This window comes from Hoplias malabaricus, chromosome Y (assembly GCF_029633855.1).
Source record: "Hoplias malabaricus isolate fHopMal1 chromosome Y, fHopMal1.hap1, whole genome shotgun sequence".
Taxonomy (NCBI): domain Eukaryota; kingdom Metazoa; phylum Chordata; class Actinopteri; order Characiformes; family Erythrinidae; genus Hoplias; species Hoplias malabaricus.
In genome coordinates this window covers 29,591,088-29,609,180 of record NC_089820.1, presented here as the reverse complement: position 1 = coordinate 29,609,180, position 18,093 = coordinate 29,591,088, and the positions used below count along the sequence as shown (strand labels likewise).

General features: G+C 49.5%; 1 protein-coding gene across 2 annotated transcripts in view; it reads right to left on the bottom strand.

Annotated features, from left to right (window-relative positions):
- Positions 1-17,882, bottom strand: part of LOC136679615 (atrial natriuretic peptide receptor 3-like) — a 40,285-nt gene extending 22,403 nt beyond the window's left edge. For both annotated transcript variants that reach the window (XM_066658247.1, XM_066658248.1), the window contains exons 1-2: positions 16,880-17,882; positions 905-1,027 (exon numbers count right to left, since the gene is read on the bottom strand). In XM_066658247.1, coding sequence (XP_066514344.1) covers positions 905-1,027; positions 16,880-17,552 — 796 coding nt within the window. In that variant the 5' untranslated portion in view covers positions 17,553-17,882. The remainder of the gene's footprint in view (positions 1-904; positions 1,028-16,879) is intronic.
- Between the last annotated feature and the right edge of the window lie 211 nt (positions 17,883-18,093).

Sequence of the window (18,093 nt, the reverse complement as noted above, 5' to 3'; positions counted from 1 at the left end):
AGCTGCTGCTCTGCTGAGCCTAGTGTTTTGGAGCCTGCAGCCTTTGAATGCAATCTCTATTGAGCAGAGAACATCTTGACTGTGTTGATAAAGTCAGTAATCATTAGGGGTGTGATCAGGCATTGTAAAAACCACAATACAAAACTGTGACAATGTAGAGGTATCACAATGCAGCATGGGAAATGGACTCTCTTATCCAGAGCACCTTAAAACTATAATTCTTGTTATGACGTGTTTCCACTGCGTGGTACGTACACTACCAGCCTCTACTCTCTGTTTGGTCCGTGGTTCATTTTTCCCCTACCACAGTTCCCCACCACCCGAAATGTAGTCGGTAACACTGGAAACCACAACAACGGCAGTGGTAACGTTAAGCAGTTTTTACTCATGGTGTATTGGCGTGTTGTTGTTGTTTGGGACTGAACACAGCTCCGTCATCAGTTCAGACAGATCAGTAGAGTTTGTTCCTTCCTTGTTGCAGCGTCCAGCTCTCGCTGGATTCTTTCGTCGGCCACCGATCCAAGGAGCAATCAGCGCTCTGCAAGGTTTACACGCCACGGTTTAATCCCTACTCGACTCGCTCTGAACCACGAGAGAATAGCCACTAAACAAGAACCCGCTTCCAGAACCAGGACCAAAATATAAAAAACTGTGTATATCTAAGTACAGTAGGCACCATGGTGTGGAAAATCACCTTTACAGGTGTGGGTTAATGCTGTGTAAGAAGTCCTGCCCAAGGTAAAGTACCACCTACTGGTGCAGAACCCATCTGTTGTATGTACAGTAGCAGTGTTGGCCACTACACTCTACCACCGAAGAATCGAAGTGTGTGTCGAGTGCATCGTTACACACCTAGTTATCAGAACGCTGAACCAAAGTGGAGATATGAGTTTGTGAGTGTTACCGTAGGACGTGGAGTTGAAGAGCTCGATGTTGAAGAAGAGTCTGTCGCTGGTGGTTAATCTTTGACTATGAGCCATGAGCATGACTTCTCTCACAGTATCTGCTTGGAGGCACATGATCACCACTGTGAAGAAAAAGAAACACAAACTGGGTGAGTGTTGAGACACAGGAGATAACCCTTTCATCCCTTCATTCCTTCATTTGTCTTCTGTAACCACCCACTCACACACTCACACCTGTGGAGAGTTTCACACACTCACCCAGTCCTAACACACTCACACACATACACACAGTCACTCACACACTCACAAATGTGGAGAGTTCCACACACTCAAACACTCACTCACACACTCACACCTGTGGACAGTTTCACACACTCAACCTGTCACTCAAACACACACACCTGTGGACAGTTTCACACACTCACCCTGTCACTCACACCTGTGGACAGTTTCACTCACTCACCCAGTCACTCACACCTGTGGACAGTGTCACACACTCACCCAGTCACTCACACCTGTGCACAGTTTCACACACTCACCCAGTCCCTCACACACTCACACCTGTGCAATTTCACACACTCACCCAGTCACTCACACACTCACACCTGTGGACAGTTTCACACACTCACCCAGTCACTCACACACAAACACACACCTGTGGACAGTTTCACACACTCACCCAGTCACTCACACACTCACACCTGTGGACAGTTTCACACACTCACCCAGTCACTCACACACACACACACACCTGTGGACAGTTTCACACACTCACCCAGTCACTCACACACTCACACCTGTGGACAGTTTCACACACTCACCCAGTCACTTACACACTCACACCTGTGGACAGTTTCACACACTCACCCAGTCACACACACACCCACACCTGTGGACAGTTACACACACTCACCCAGTCACTCACACACTCACACCAGTGGACAGTTTCACACACTCAGCCAGTCACTCACACACTCACCCAGTCACTCACACACTCACACTTGTGGACAGTTTCACACACTCACCCAGTCACACACACACACACCTGTGGACAGTTTCTCACACTCACCCAGTCACTCACACACACACACACACCTGTGGACAGTTTCACACACTCACCCAGTCACTCACACACTCACAGCTGTGGACAGTTTCACACACTCACCCAGTCACTCACACACTCACACTTGTGGACAGTTTCACACACTCACCCAGTCACACACACACTCACACCTGTGGACAGTTTCACACACTCACCCAGTCACTTACACACTCACACCTGTGGACAGTTTCACACACTCACCCAGTCACTCACACACTCACACCTGTGGACAGTTTCACACACTCACCCAGTCACTCACACCTGTGGACAGTTTCACACACTCACCCAGTCACTCACACACTCACACTTGTGGACATTTTCACACACTCACCCAGTCACTCACATACTCACACCTGTGGACAGTTTCACACACTCACCCAGTCACTCACACACACACAACTGTGGACAGTTTCACACACTCACCCAGTCACTCACACACACACACCTGTGGACAGTTTCACACACTCACCCAGTCATTCACACCTGTGGACAGTTTCACACACTCACCCAGTCACTCACACACTCACACCTGTGGACATTTTCACACACTCACCCAGTCACTCACACACTCACACCTGTGGACAGTTTCACACACTCACCCAGTCACTCACACACACACACACCTGTGGACAGTTTCACACACTCACCCAGTCACTCACACACACACACCTGTGGAAAGTTTCACACACTCACCCAGTCACTCACACACCCACACCTGTGGACAGTTTCACACACTCACCCAGTCACACACACACACACACCTGTGGACAGTTACACACACTCACTCAGTCACTCACACACTCACACCTGTGGACAGTTTCACACACTCACCCAGTCACTCACACACTCACCCAGTCACACACACACCCACACCTGTGGACAGTTCCACACACGCACCCAGTCACTCACACACTCACACCTGTAGACAGATACATACACTCACACAGCCACTCACACACTCACACCTGTGGACAGTTTCACCCAGTCACTCACCCAGTCACTCACACACTCACCCAGTCACTCAGACACTCACACCTGTAGACAGATACACACACTCACACAGTCACTCACACACTCACACCTGTGGACTGTTTCACACACCAGCTCTCTTCCACTGCAGGGACATCCAAACCCATGCTAACAGGGGTCTAGCTGCTCCCTGGTGCTACTGCTCCCCCACAGCTGACAGTGATTTTTAGAGCTTTTAAACTCAAATAAACATTAAATATTTTTATAAACTTAAAAACCAGTTTTTAAAAGCAGAGGTCCATGGGTTTTGGAGGCTGCTGCCATGGCGACTGGGTTAACAGACACCAGACGCAGGCCTGTATCACAGAGCTCTGCCTGGCAGCGCTGGACATGTGCACTCCCCTGGTTTTACAGCTCTCTGATGAGGAAAATGTGTTCGGACGGGCTTTTCTCATTATGTTTACGACAGAAATGCTGGGACAATAAAGCGCTCTCATAAAAGGTTTTACAGGCCATGAATCTATCACAAATGTTAAAGGTTACTTTTTGAGACACGTTAAAAAAAACAATCATCATCAGCGTGGAAGTAGACCTCATGTGTCCACAGACAACTCGAGCACAATATTCACTGTCAGGGAAGTGATGTCAGAAAATCTGCCCAAAGGAGCAGTGATGGAGTGATGAGATGTTGGAGGCTGTTCTTTCAGTCTGAGGATCTCTCTGAGCCGATTATTGACCTCACCATCACACACAGTGACCGTTATTTAGGACAGTGCCAACATAGCAGACTGTAATACAGTAAAACGCTACTTACATTATTGACTTATCCTACAATATATGTATTGTATGCTGCTGGAGTCTTTAAACCCTGTGTCCACTCTCTGTCCACTCTGTGAGACACTCCTCCCTCGTTGGTCCACCTTGTAGATGTAGAGTCTGAGACAGTAGCTCATCTGTCGCTGCACAGTGTGTGTCGCTCGTCCTCTAGTCCTTCATCAGTGACACAGGACGCTGTCGGCTGGATGTTTTTGGTCGGTGGACTGTTCTCAGTCCAGACACTGAGGGGTTAAAAACTCCAGCAGCACTGCTGTGTCTAATCCACTCTACACCAGCACAACACACACTAACACACCACCACCACGTCAGTGTCACTGCAGCGCTGAGAATGATCCACCACCACATAACACCTGCTCTGTGGGGGTCCTGAGCACTGAGGAACAGGGGGGAAGGGGGGTAATAAAGTATGCAGAGCAACAGACGGACTACAGTCTGTAACTGTAGAACTACAAAGTGCTCCTGTGTGGTCAGTGGAGCTGAGAGAATGGACGGTGAGTTTAGAAACAAGGAGGTGGTTATATTATTATGAGAGGACTGTGTATATTCTCATTCAATTATCAAAACCTGGTCCCTGACATAAACCTACAATTTAAGTGTTAAGAAATTATGTCATGTGAAAGCTGAAGAATAGCTTCATTTTTTGGCCGAGCTACCACCAGACACTGTGTACGGTGTGCGAAATATTTTCCCATGGAGCGAAAAATAAACAAATAAACAAACAAACAAGCGTGCAAACACTGAAGTTTTTTTTAGAAAATCCTGGAGGTGTCCCATAAATAGGAAGATTCAGAGCGCTGGAACATTCCCTACAACTCTGTCAGTGTAGCGTAGAGCCTGAAATATCCTCAGCTGAGTGGGACACACTTCACCTCAGTCCTCCTACTCTATGGCAGCTTTAATTACGGCGTGTGCTGTAACACTGCGGCCCTGTGTCCACTCTCTGACCAGTCCATGGGGTGCAGCCCCAGCCAGCAATATTTCAGAAATCTGGATTTTCCCACTGACGCTAGTTACAAATGAGCTGAGGAATGCGAGGGGCAACACATGGCACACTTACAGCAGGGGTGCCACAGTTTGTCTGGTGGGGAGGGAGTGGGGGAGTGGCTGATTTTAAAAGTGTAGTGTTGTGAATGCATGCAGGTAATATCACTGTACAGACTCCCAGTGTACGGTTAGAGACCCCCAGTTCATGTGTTCACAGCAAGGCCCTGACGCAGAAAGGCAGCAGTGTGGAGTAGACAGGGACAGGCTGTTTAATCTCAGGAGAGGAAACTCACAGTGTCTGAAAAGCTGAAATATTTTCAGAAACATTTTGATAATAATGTCTATTTACACCGGGTGTTTGTTATGGTATTCCAGGTTGTTGCTATGTGGTTGCTACAGTGTTGCAAGGCCATTGCTATGGTATATAAAGTAGTTTCAAGATATTTCAGGTTGTTGTTATGGTGAGTGTGTGTGACTGGGTGAGTGTGTGAGTGACTGGGTGAGTGTGTGTGACTGGGTGAGTGCGTGTGACTGGGTGAGTGTGTGTGACTGGGTGAGTGCGTGTGACTGGGTGAGTGTGTGTGACTGGGTAAGTGTTTGAGTGACTGGATGAGTGTGTGTGACTGGGTGAGTGTGTGCCACTGGGTGAGTGAGTGTGACTGGGTGAGTGAGTGTGACTGGGTGAGTGCGTGTGACTGGGTGAGTGAGTGTGACTGGGTGAGTGTGTGTGACTGGGTGAGTGCGTGTGACTGGGTTTGTGTGTGTGACTGGGTGAGTGCGTGTGTGACTGGGTGAGTGTTTGTGACTGGGTGAGTGCGTGTGACTGGGTGAGTGCGTGTGACTGGGTGAGTGAGTGTGACTGGGTGAGTGTTTGTGACTGGGTGAGTGCGTGTGACTGGGTGAGTGAGTGTGACTGGGTGAGTGCATGTCACACTCATATAATCAATAACCTGCTGAACTCGCAGCAGTCAGACAGTAGTTATGTGGCTGGATTTAAAGAATCTTTGAGCAGTGGTGGCCAGATGTGCTCTGTTATGCTCTAACACCTGGATCTAATCTTCAGACGCTCCTTATGGCCTTGATTAACTGGGTCAGGTGAGTCTGAACCAGAGCTGGAGACTAGATCCAGAGCAAAATTCTGCAGGTTTCTCTGAACAAGGCTGGGATTCAGTTTGCACGGAAGATTGATTAAGATCAGCTGAACGGATTTTCAGAGCCACCAGACTCCACGTCCCCTGTCCTCAAACGTCCTGCGTCTTCTCCACACAGAGATCACACCTCGTGTATAAAGTGAGCATCTCCAACTGGTTTTAAAATGAACCAAGAAGCTACACTAGGGTCTCCACGTTCAACACCGGACCCCCAGGCCACAGAACACTGTTCTCTGGAGTAATCAAGCACCATCCAATGCCTTTGGGAACAGATGGAGTGGGGCCTGTGGTCTAGAGCTAATCATCCAACATCAGCACATGCTCTCACTGATGATTTGACTCTCACTGATGCAATCAAATCTTCACAGAAATCTTTCAACATCTGCAATCATCTGCTTATTTTAAATTGTAAATATATTAATTATTCATTCATTCATTGTATGAGCCTAACCGAAATCACAAGGAGGGAACACAGCCTAGAGGGTGTGCCTGTCCTTCACAGGGCGACACACACTCACACATTCACACACTCACTCACTGACACTTCTCAAATCCACCTACCAACGTGTGTTTTTGGAGCGTGGGAGGAAACCGGAGCACCCGGAGGAAACCCACGCAGACACAGAGAGAACACACCACACTCCTCACAGACAGTCACCCGGAGGAAACCCACACAGACACAGGGAGAACACACCACAATCCTCACAGACAGTCACCCGGAGGAAACCCACGCAGACACAGGGAGAACACAACCACATTCCTCACAGACAGTCACCCGGAGGAAACCCACGCAGACACAGGGAGAACACACCACAGTCCTCACAGACAGTCACCTGGAGGAAACCCACACAGACACAGGGAGAACACACCACAATCCTCACATACAGTGACCCGGAGGAAACCCACGCAGACACAGGGAGAACACACCACACTCCTCACAGAGGGTCACCCGGAGGAAACTCACGCAGACACAGGGAGAACACACCACAATCCTCACAGACAGTCACCCGGAGGAAACCCACGCAGACACAGGGAGAACACATCACACTCCTCACAGACAGTCACCCGGAGGAAACCCACGCAGACACAGGGAGAACACACCACAGTCCTCACAGACAGTCACCCGGAGGAAACCCACACAGACACAGGGAGAACACACCACAATCCTCACAGACAGTGACCTGGAGGAAACCCACGCAGACACAGGGAGAACACACCACACTCCTCACAGACAGTCACCCGGAGGAAACACACGCAGACACAGGGAGAACACACCACAGTCCTCACAGACAGTCACCCGGAGGAAACCCACGCAGACACAGGGAGAACACACCACAGTCCTCACAGACAGTCACCCGGAGGAAACCCACGCAGACACAGAGAGAACACACCACACTCCTCACAGACAGTCACCCGGAGGAAACCCACGCAGACACAGGGAGAACACACCACAATCCTCACAGACATTCACCCGGAGGAAACCCACGCAGACACAGGGAGAACACACCACACTCCTCACAGACAGTCACCCGGAGGAAACCCACGCAGACACAGGGAGAATACACCACAGTCCTCACAGACAGTCACCCGGAGGAAACCCACGCAGACACAGGGAGAACACACCACAGTCCTCACAGACAGTCACCCAGAGGAAACCCACGCAGACACAGAGAGAACACACCACACTCCTCACAGACAGTCACCCGGAGGAAACCCACGCAGACACAGAGAGAACACACCACACTCCTCACAGACATTCACCCGGAGGAAACCCACGCAGACACAGGGAGAACACACCACATTTCTCACAGACAGTCACCCGGAGGAAACCCACACAGACACAGGGAGAACACACCACAATCCTCACAGACAGTGACCCGGAGGAAACCCACGCAGATTTATTCATTTCTGTACACATTCTGTCTGAGTGTGTGTCTCCCTGTGAAGGACAAGCGCCCCTTTCAGGGTGTGATGAATAAATGAATGAATGTGGTTGTATTTATATTTATATTTTTTTTATTATTTCTGTATAGTGCTTTATGTATGTTATTATATATATATTATATTTATATTTGTAATGTTTACTCATTATATATGTATTTAGGGTTAGCTGAAGTATTATCTGTAATTAATAAATAATAAATCTATAAATAATGTCATATTTGAATTGATTACACTCAAGGTGAAGGTTAAAAAACACACTGCGATGGCGATAACCCCATCACTTCAGCGCTTTCTGAATCAAATCCGACGTCACAGGAGCTGGAGCCCGGCCCAGCGACGACATCCCCTTTCACCTTGTCTCGGGCCGAGAGGGAGGTGCACGTCGATCTGCTCGGGCTTGTGATTAAGATGAAGAGTTAAACATTCCATACATACGCTCTTAACTAGGAGCGAGGTCCACAATCAATGGCCTTGCTCACCCACTTCACACTGATGTCAATCTCTCGGTGAGAAACTACAGTGGAGCGGCGCTCAACGGGAAAGAAGGGCAGTCATTAATCAGTAACTGGACACTGACTGCACTGCACTGACCCTCTCATATCCTTCAGATACACGCTGCAAGGCCAGGGGCCCGAGACCCCGCTTCCTTGTTCGCTCTGACCTGGGTATTAAAGGCCAGTTAATCCCAGTAGCCCACAGTCCTTTCTCTTCTGTGAAGTATTTACTTTAGATACACTAGGAACACTGCTGCGAGGAGATGATTGCATCCAGCAACCACAGCACGGGTCTCATCCTGAAGGAACCGGTTCATACTCCACGGCCCAACACCGGGGGCTTCCCTGACCCTGTCACCACACTTACATCATAAACTTATCATACAATATATGGCAATTTCCTCAGTAATTTGTGTCTGACCTCAGTGTTTTTTACATAATTATAAACATCATGAGCATGTTCTGTCCTGTTCTAGGGTTTTCTCCGGGCTCGGTTCTGGAGACATGTGTGGGTTTATTTGAAAAAGTGGCTTTATTTACGATCACTGTCCAAATCAAACCATGTATCTCCAAAAGAGTAATTTTCCAGGAGAAAACTGTCAATGGAAATGAATGTAAAAAGATGTTATTCAGAGTCATTTTGGAGCATTTCTATTGGTCCATTCTTCAAGAAATTTTGACAGAGTGTGAAGGACAGCTGCTGTGTTCAGAAGATGTACACAGTCACTTCCCCTGTGCTAATAGTGTTAATTTAACACTAACAGGGTTGATTTAACACTGGTGAATTTGCTGTGTAGTAAACTAAACATCCACAAACACAGATACATGTTCTCCATTGGACACAGACAGATATTTAAACATTTTCTATATTTAAATTCCAATGTCTGAATATTATTAATAACAATGTCACACAGCTTCAGAAACCTAGAGGTTGTGGGTTCGATTCCCACTCCGGGTGACTGTCTGTGAGGAGTGTGGTGTGTTCTCTCTATGTCTGCGTGGGTTTCCTCCGGGTGACTGTCTGTGAGGAGTGTGGTGTGTTCTCTCTGTGTCTGCTTGGGTTTCCTCCGGGTGACTGTCTGTGAGGAGTGTGGTGTGTTCTCCCTGTGTCTGCGTGGGTTTCCTCCGGGTGACTGTCTGTGAGGAGTGTGGTGTGTTCTCCCTGTGTCTGTGTGGGTTTCCTCCGGGTGCTCCGGTTTCCTCCCGCGCTCCACACACGTTGGTAGGTGGATTGGCGACTCAAAAGTGTCCGTAGATGTGAGTGTGTGAGTGAATGTGTGAGTGTGTGTTGCCCTGTGAAGGACTAGCGCTCCCTCCAGGGTGTGTTCCCGCCTTGCGCCCAATGATTCCAGGTAGGCTCTGGACCCACTGTGACCCTGAATTGGATAAGCGGTTACAGATAATGGATGAATGGATGTTATTGCTAAAAGTTCACTGCTCTTTAAAGGAGTGAAACTGCATCACTATGCTGTTATATAATCATTATATCAGTGGTCTTAAAATGACAATAACATCATGTATCGCAGTTATTTCCAGCACTGTATATAAATCACAATTACACTTCTCTAGCCAACGATCCAGAGCATCCTTTAGAAGACGCACTTGAAAAAACCTCATTATGTCAATATTGGTATATTTTTTTCATAGTAAGCAGATGTGCCTGCTTGGCGTTGACATCTGTATTTATTCAGATGTGAATGTCGTTGTCCACAACGGGTGCATCCTGAAGTAGCAGATTTCACTCATTTTAAGAGTCCATTCAGTGCCTGACCACAAGAAAGTACATGAAAGACGATGAGTGCTGTGTCGTTTGTTCATGCACTCATTCACTCATCCTCTGTAAGTCACAGCACTAATGGTGAATGAGGAGGAGGAGGAGGAGGGAGGAGAGGAAGAGACACAGGCACAGAACCAGACCCTGCCCCGGATGGACGCAGGTAAATAACTGAATTACTGACTCTTAATCAGTTCCTGACGACTGGGTGAAGACAAACAGATCAGATCAGCCATAATATTAAAGCCACCTCTATGTATCTACCCAGGTCAGGACCCCTACAGAGAAGGTATGATTTGAACGGCGCTGCAGTTGGTCGTTCTCTAGTCCTTCATCAGTGGACGTTGTCGGCTTGGTGCACAGCTCTCAGTCCAGCAGTGACACTGAGGGTTTAAAAACTCCAGCAGCACTGCTGTGTCTGATCCACTCTACACCAGCACAACACACACTAACACACCACCACCACGTCAGTGTCACTGCAGCACTGAAGAACAGGGGGGAAAGGGTAGAACTGAAGTGATTCTGTACAGTGAGTGGAGCTGAGAGAACGGACAGTGAGTTAAGAGACAAAGATGGAGATTTAAAATTGAATGTGTGATTGTGACTTGGTGAGTGTGTGAAACTGTCCACAGGGATGTGTGTGTGTTTGTGTGTGTGTGTGTGTGTGTGTGTGTGTTTGCGTGTGTGTGTGTGTGTGTGTGTGTGTGTGTTTGCGTGTGTGTGTGTGTGTGTGTTTGCGTGTGTGTGTGTGTGTGTGTGTGTGTGTGTGCGTGTGTGTGTGTGTGTGTGTGTGTGTTTGCGTGTGTGTGTGTGTGTGTGTGTGTGTGTGTGTGTGTTTGCGTGTGTGTGTGTGTGTGTGTGTGTGTGTGTGTTTGCGTGTGTGTGTGTGTGTGTGTGTGTGTGTGTGTGAGGGACGATGCCTTTCTCATGATTCTAACTGCAGAGATGGTGCTGAATGTTGTGTTGCTGACTGCTCTCGCCCTGTGCTGCTGTAGTAGGAGAGGTGCATTATGGGAGATCACCCTGTCTGAGTGGGCAGTGGGCTCTCTGTGAACAGTGTGTGATGGGAGTTATGAGTGGGAGGGCTTCTATTCTATTATTAAGTCTCTGACATAAGTGTAATACATCCATCAAAATACTGAGTACACTTTAACACAGGGACTTGTCCATTTCAGTGTTGTGTAAGTGTAACATCAGGGTTACTGCTATAGAACAGGGCCCTCAGCTTTTATCTGTGACTCCATTTTCATAGTTAAACTACTCCATTTAATACTCTAAATATTCAATAACAAATTACATTTATTCATCCCTTAAATGAGACAAAAAATAAAAAACTGTTACTGCACGTACAAACTAATTGACTAATGTGACTAATCTCTGCCTGAGTCAGAAAACACTGTTTAAAACAAGCCACTGATTCTGCTCCACTTCTGACGTCAAGTGCAGAGACTTTAGAATAGCCCTGCCCCCTCGTCTGAGTTTGTCCAATCACAGCGCTGGACCCTCGTTTATGTGAGAGCACAAAGAAATAAGAGCACTGAGTAAAAATGGAGAAAACAAGAACGGAGAAGAAAGAGAACAGAGTGAAAACGGCTAAAAACCAGAGCTTCTGCTCCTCGCTCCTCACTGCTGTGCACTCGGGGTCGGGGTGAACAGCGAGCGGCTCATTATCATTTAAAGGAACAGGTGCTGAAAGCGGGCGTTCTGAACAGGACTGTTTACACAGGGGGAGAACACTGCGCTGGGGTTTGGACCAAAGCAGGTCACAGACGTTTCATTAAGAAACAGAACTGTTCCACTGTGGAAAAAGGGGACAATATGTCCATTTTCAATGCCCTGTAAAAACACCTGATTCCTGATGAAATGACAGCTATGTAACAGCTGTGGGCCTCTCTGTCAGAGACCAGAAGCGGTCACAGCCCACTCCAGAGGCCAATGCGTAATTCTTGGTATTTCTAACATGTCTGGATTCCTAAGCATGTGCAGATGCCTCATGAACAGCACCTACACACAACACCCAGTGGTTATTGGAACTTATTGTATATGTTAACAAAGACCAAATGCTTCACAGCATTGAGAGAAGGGTGGAGGATGGCGGTGGGGAACAAAGCAGTGCCTTTGGGGCAGATGGGAATAGCTGGAATAGCTGGAGTTCTGTTGGTATTTCACTCGTTTACATATTTGCTTTTGCTAACTTACACCTACCACAGAAAAAACAAACAACATTCCGTTCCTTGTTTAGTGGTGCTGCTTTAGGACCAAGAGGAGCAACTGAACATGAGTCTAAGCTCTCCAAGATCAATACCCAGCACCGGGTGCTATCAGATGCTCAGATCTGGGCTGAAGGGCAGTGATACTGTATTCTCTGGAGTGATGGAGCTCCACCCAGTTCCTCTGGGATGAGGTGGAGTGGTGATTGTGATCCAGAGCTAATCCTCCATCATCAGCACATGACTTTGCGAACTTACTCACGGCTGAATGCCATCGAATCACAGATGTCTTCCCAGAACAGTAGGAGCTGTAACTGCCCCAAAGGGGGAACAAACTCCTGATTAACACCCTTCCTTTTAAAAGAACGACTGGGCACAAGTGGAAGTCATAGCAAGAGAATAACAGGAGTTTCCTAACTCTCTGGACCCTCGAATTGATGTTCAATTGTTAACCACAAGACTCACTGCTCATTAACTACACAGCCACTAATAGGTCACATATTCTGCCCCTTTTCCACAAGTCAACACTTGGTCAAAACACCACAAGGATCAAACCCCACAGCAGTGTTCTCCCCCTGTGTAAACAGCCCTGTTCAGAACGCCCGCTTTCAGCACCTGTTCCTTTAAATGATAATGAGCCGCTCACTGTTCACCCCGACCCTGAGCGCACAGCAGTTAGCTTTTTTTGCTCGGTTCTCTTTCTTCTCTGTTCTCATTTTCTCTGTTTTTACTCAGTGCTCACTTTAAGAAAAAGGGTGGAACAAAAGGTTTTTTGAGCGATGCCCTAGAAGAACCATGTTTCTGTCCATAAAGAAGCATTTAAACTGCGGTTTGTTTGGGCAGGTTTGAAAGACGTAATCGCACTCAAATGCAGACCCTCGACAAGAGGTGGTGTCGGTCCAGTCACAAACGAACTCAGGAGTGGTTTGATTCCACTGAGAACGAGATCCAACCTCAATCGACCCAACTATCAGGTGAATGCCGCGGGTCTGAGCTGAACGCTCCCATAGCCAGGGGGCGCACTGTGTATCAGACCCATCAGAGCCGAATAAAGTTCAGCCGATAACTGGACAAAAGAGAAACCTGCACTAGTCCAGAACACAAGACCTTCCTCCTGTGTTTACTCTCCTGTGTTTACTGCTCCCGCCCCTGTCAGCTCTAACCAATCGCGGTGAGAACTCTCACATCATTGGCGGTGAACTGTTTTGGTGTTTGGATCATTCTGTTTGAAAACAAACCAAACCAAGGGGAAAACACTCCAAGACTACGAACCACTAAACAGATTCAGACCAGAACAAACCAACTGTGACAACACATTAAGGGTCTGTCCCAAAACCTAGTGAGCTGTCTACACAGAGAGCATTTCAGGTCGCAGTGTGCACACTCCCAACACATAGGGTGTCCCAAATCTCAGACACCTTAAAAATGCCTAGTGAGGTGCCTTAATCGGACTGAAATTTAACGCAGTGTCGAACCCTTCCTCCGCCACGAAGGCAATCCCATGATGAAGCGCAACCACAACTCCAGTGTATTGTGCTCTTCTCCCAGAGCAAAAGTAATTACAATCAGAATAAAACGGGAAGAGGAGAATCCATAGCGCAAATGCAGATGCGATGCTAGCAGCTGAGGGAAGTAAACACCGGTCATGTGCAGTGGGCGGGCGTCTCAGTAATCTGCCTCATGAGGACAGACGTCTGCTGCCGACTTAAACAGCTGCTTATGGAGTCAGTGCCTGCTTAGACGGCTCACTAGGTGTTGGGACAGACCTGTGGAGTATTTCTGAGCACTCGTCGTGTCTGTTTTGCTGAGTTTAACCTCGTCTTTGTGACCTCACATAACCGCAGGTCCAGCGCTGTGATTGGACAGACTCAGATGAGGGGGCAGGGCGATTCTAAAGTCTCTGCACTTGACGAGAGCAGAGGAGCAGAATCAGTTTTGCTTGTTTTATCCCGTGTTTTCTGACTTACGCAGATCACAGAGACACACTTGTTTCACAGTGTGTGTTTTTGTGGGCTCTAGATACACAGAATAATTTGCACATTCCACAGCATGAGAGGGTCAGGGGTCTAGAGAGCGAAGGCTGAGGCTGAGCGGCGAACACCGGGCCTTGTTTAGCTCCGTGTGGAAGGACATGGGGGAGTGTTTAATCCTGAACTGGTACCTCACATTCCCGACGTCTGCCCAGCGCTCCGCTCAGGATTCTGATCATTTTTTCCACCAGCGCTCTTGTGCAACTCTGCTGACCTCTTCCCCGTCTCACAACACGAGTCCCGGCGCCTGGAACCCAAACACACCGACCGGACAAAAGTCTGCAGACGTCTGCTCCTCCAACACCTTTTCTGTGATCGAGGGCCCTGAGTGGAGATTCATCCACTTTTCTGTGGTTAACAGCACCTGCTCTGGTGGAAAGGCTTTATTCTACGTGTTGGAGGAACATTTCTGTGAGGATTTGATGGCATTCAACTATGAGAACGACAGTGAGGTCAGGTGCTGATGTTAGAGGATTAGTTCTGGATCAGAGACACCACACTGACTCATCTCAAAGAGACTTGAACACAGGGTATGACACACTCACCCAGTCACTCACACACTCACACCTCTGGACAGTGTCACACACTCACACAGTCACTCACACACTCACACCTCTGGACAGTGTCACACACTCACCCAGTCACTCACACACACCTCTGGACAGTGTCACACACTCACCCAGTCACTCACACACTCACACCTCTGGACAGTGTCACACACTCACCCAGTCACTCACACACACCTCTGGACAGTGTCACACACTCACCCAGTCCCTCACACACTCACACCTCTGGACAGTGTCACACACTCACCCAGTCACTCACACACCCACACCTCTGGACAGTGTCACACACTCAACCAGTCACTGACACACTCACCCTGTCACTCACACACTCACCCAGTCACTCACACACCCACACCTGTGGACTGTGTCACACACTCAACCAGTCACTCACACACTCACCCAGTCACTCACACATTCACACCTCTGGACAGTGTCACACACTCACCCAGTCACTCACACACCCACACCTGTGGACAGTGTCACACACTCAACCAGTCACTGACACACTCACCCTGTCACTCACACACTCACCCAGTCACTCACACACCCACACCTGTGGACTGTGTCACACACTCAACCAGTCACTCACACAGTCACTCACACACTCACACCTCTGGACAGTGTCACACACTCACCCAGTCACTCACACACTCACACCTCTGGACAGTGTCAGACACTCAACCAGTCACTCACACACTCACCCAGTCACTCACACATTCACACCTCTGGACAGTGTCACACACTCACCCAGTCACTCACACACCCACACCTCTAGACAGTGTCACACACTCAACCACTCACTCACACACTCACCCTGTCACTCACACACTCACCCAGTCACTCACACACCCACACCTGTGGACTGTGTCACACACTCACCCAGTCACTCACACAGTCACTCACACACTCACACCTCTGGACAGTGTCACACACTCACCCAGTCACTCACACACTCACACCTCTGGGCAGTGTCACACACTCACCCTGTCACTCACACACTCACCCAGTCACTCACACACCCACACCTGTGGACAGTGTCACACACTCAACCAGTCACTCACACACTCCCCCTGTCACTCACACACTCACACCTCTGGACAGTGTCACGCACTCACCCAGTCACTCACACACCCACACCTCTGGACAGTGTCACACACTCACCCAGTCACCCACACACTCACACCTCTGGACAGTGTCACACACTCACCCAGTCACTCACACACTCACTCAGTCACTCATACACTCACCCCTCTGGACAGTGTCACACACTCACCCAGTCACTTACACCTCTGGACAGTGTCACACACTCACCCAGTCTCACACACACTCACCCAGTCACACACATATTCACACCTGCGGACATTGTAACACACTCACCCAGTCACTCATACACTCACCCAGTTACTCACACACTAACACATTCATGCACACACTCACCCAGACAGCCACACACTCACACCTGTGGACAGTTTCACATACTCACACCTGTGGACAGTTTCACACACTCACTCTGTCACTCACACACTCACACATCTGGACAGTGTGACAGACTCAACCAGTCACACACACCCACACCTGTGGACAGTTTCACACACTCACCCAGTCACTAACACACTCACCCAGTTACTCACACACTAACACATTCATGCACACACTCACCCAGACAGCCACACACTCACACCTGTGGACAGTTTCACACACTCACACCTGTGGACGGTTTCACACACTCACTCAGTCACTCACACACTCACCCCTGTGGACAGTTTCACACACTCACTCAGTCACTCACACACTCTACCTCAGGAGAAGCTGGAACCCAGGACCCTGCAGCTGTGACAGAGACGCTACCTGCAGTGCCCCCTGGCTGCCCCTTATTAAATCACGTGGCTAAGACGAGTGAATGCAGCACTCACCCTGGTGGCCTTGCATCACCTTGAAGACCTCGTCGTGGTGCGTGAGCCGTTCCCTGGGGTCTATGGCGAAGGGGACGACGTCGTGTTGAGTTTCCAGCAGGACGTGGACCCCCTCAATGGTGAAGTAGCAGTTGCGCTCCTCCTTGTCGTCGTGGAACAGCAGGAGCGCGTCCCCCCAGGTGAAGCGCGTGAACATGGCGTCGAAGGTCTCGGCCATCTTCAGGTAGCTGGGTGCCATGCGTGTGAGCAGGGAGTACTCGGACTCCTTGGGGAGGAAGCCGGTCGCGAGCGCCCCCGCCGACACCACGGGAATGTTCCAGTGCGAGGCCACGCGCGCCACCGACGCCGCCGCATACTCGCACACGGGACCCACCACCAGGTCCGGGCGCGCGTCCGGCGCCACGTCCACGAGCGCGAACAGCGCGTCCATGCCGCAGTTGGAGTTCTCGTAACGGAGGGTGAAGCGCGCGCGGCTGGCCGGCCCGTCGGATAGCCGTCGCCGCGCGTACTCGAGCGCGGGGGCCACGCGCGACTTCGAGAAGATGTAGGAGTCGTTGTGCGGCAGCAGCACGAGCACGTCCACGCTCACGCTCTCAGTCTCGCTCTGCGCGCGAGCTCCTTGCGGGAGCGCGAGCAGCCACGCGGAGACGCACAGGGGCACGAGACACAGCATGTTTGCGTACCGTGGACCTCCGGCTCGGGTTCCCGTAGAGACGGAGCCTGATTCGCGCGGGGGACGGACGTAACTCGTTCCCCCGGTCCACTAAGACACCTGGGTAACTCGTTCCCACAAGTTAACTCGCTTTAACTCGTCCGTTTCTCGCTCATTCAGTCAGAGCAGGTCACTCAATATCAACTCTCTCTCTCTCTCTCTCTCTCTCTGCTTTACGTGTTGTTGTGTCTTTCTTTCTCTACTTCAATCATCCATCACTTGCGCTCTCTCTCTCTCTCTCTCTCTCTCTCTCTCTCTCTCTCTCTCTCTCCTGTGTGGACTGCGCTGTTGCTGAACTCGCCCCACACGCTGCCTGCGCTCGCTCAGGAATTTTGAAGCATCCTTGTCATTATTATTCCTGCGTCATCACACCCTGGTCACGCCCCCTTCTTAAAGGCGCCTCGCAACCGCAGCCTTGGCCCCGCCCCCAAACCTAACAAGGTGCACTACTTCTGTACTACAGTCTCTTGAGGGAGTCTGGTACCGTTCGCCACTTCCAAGA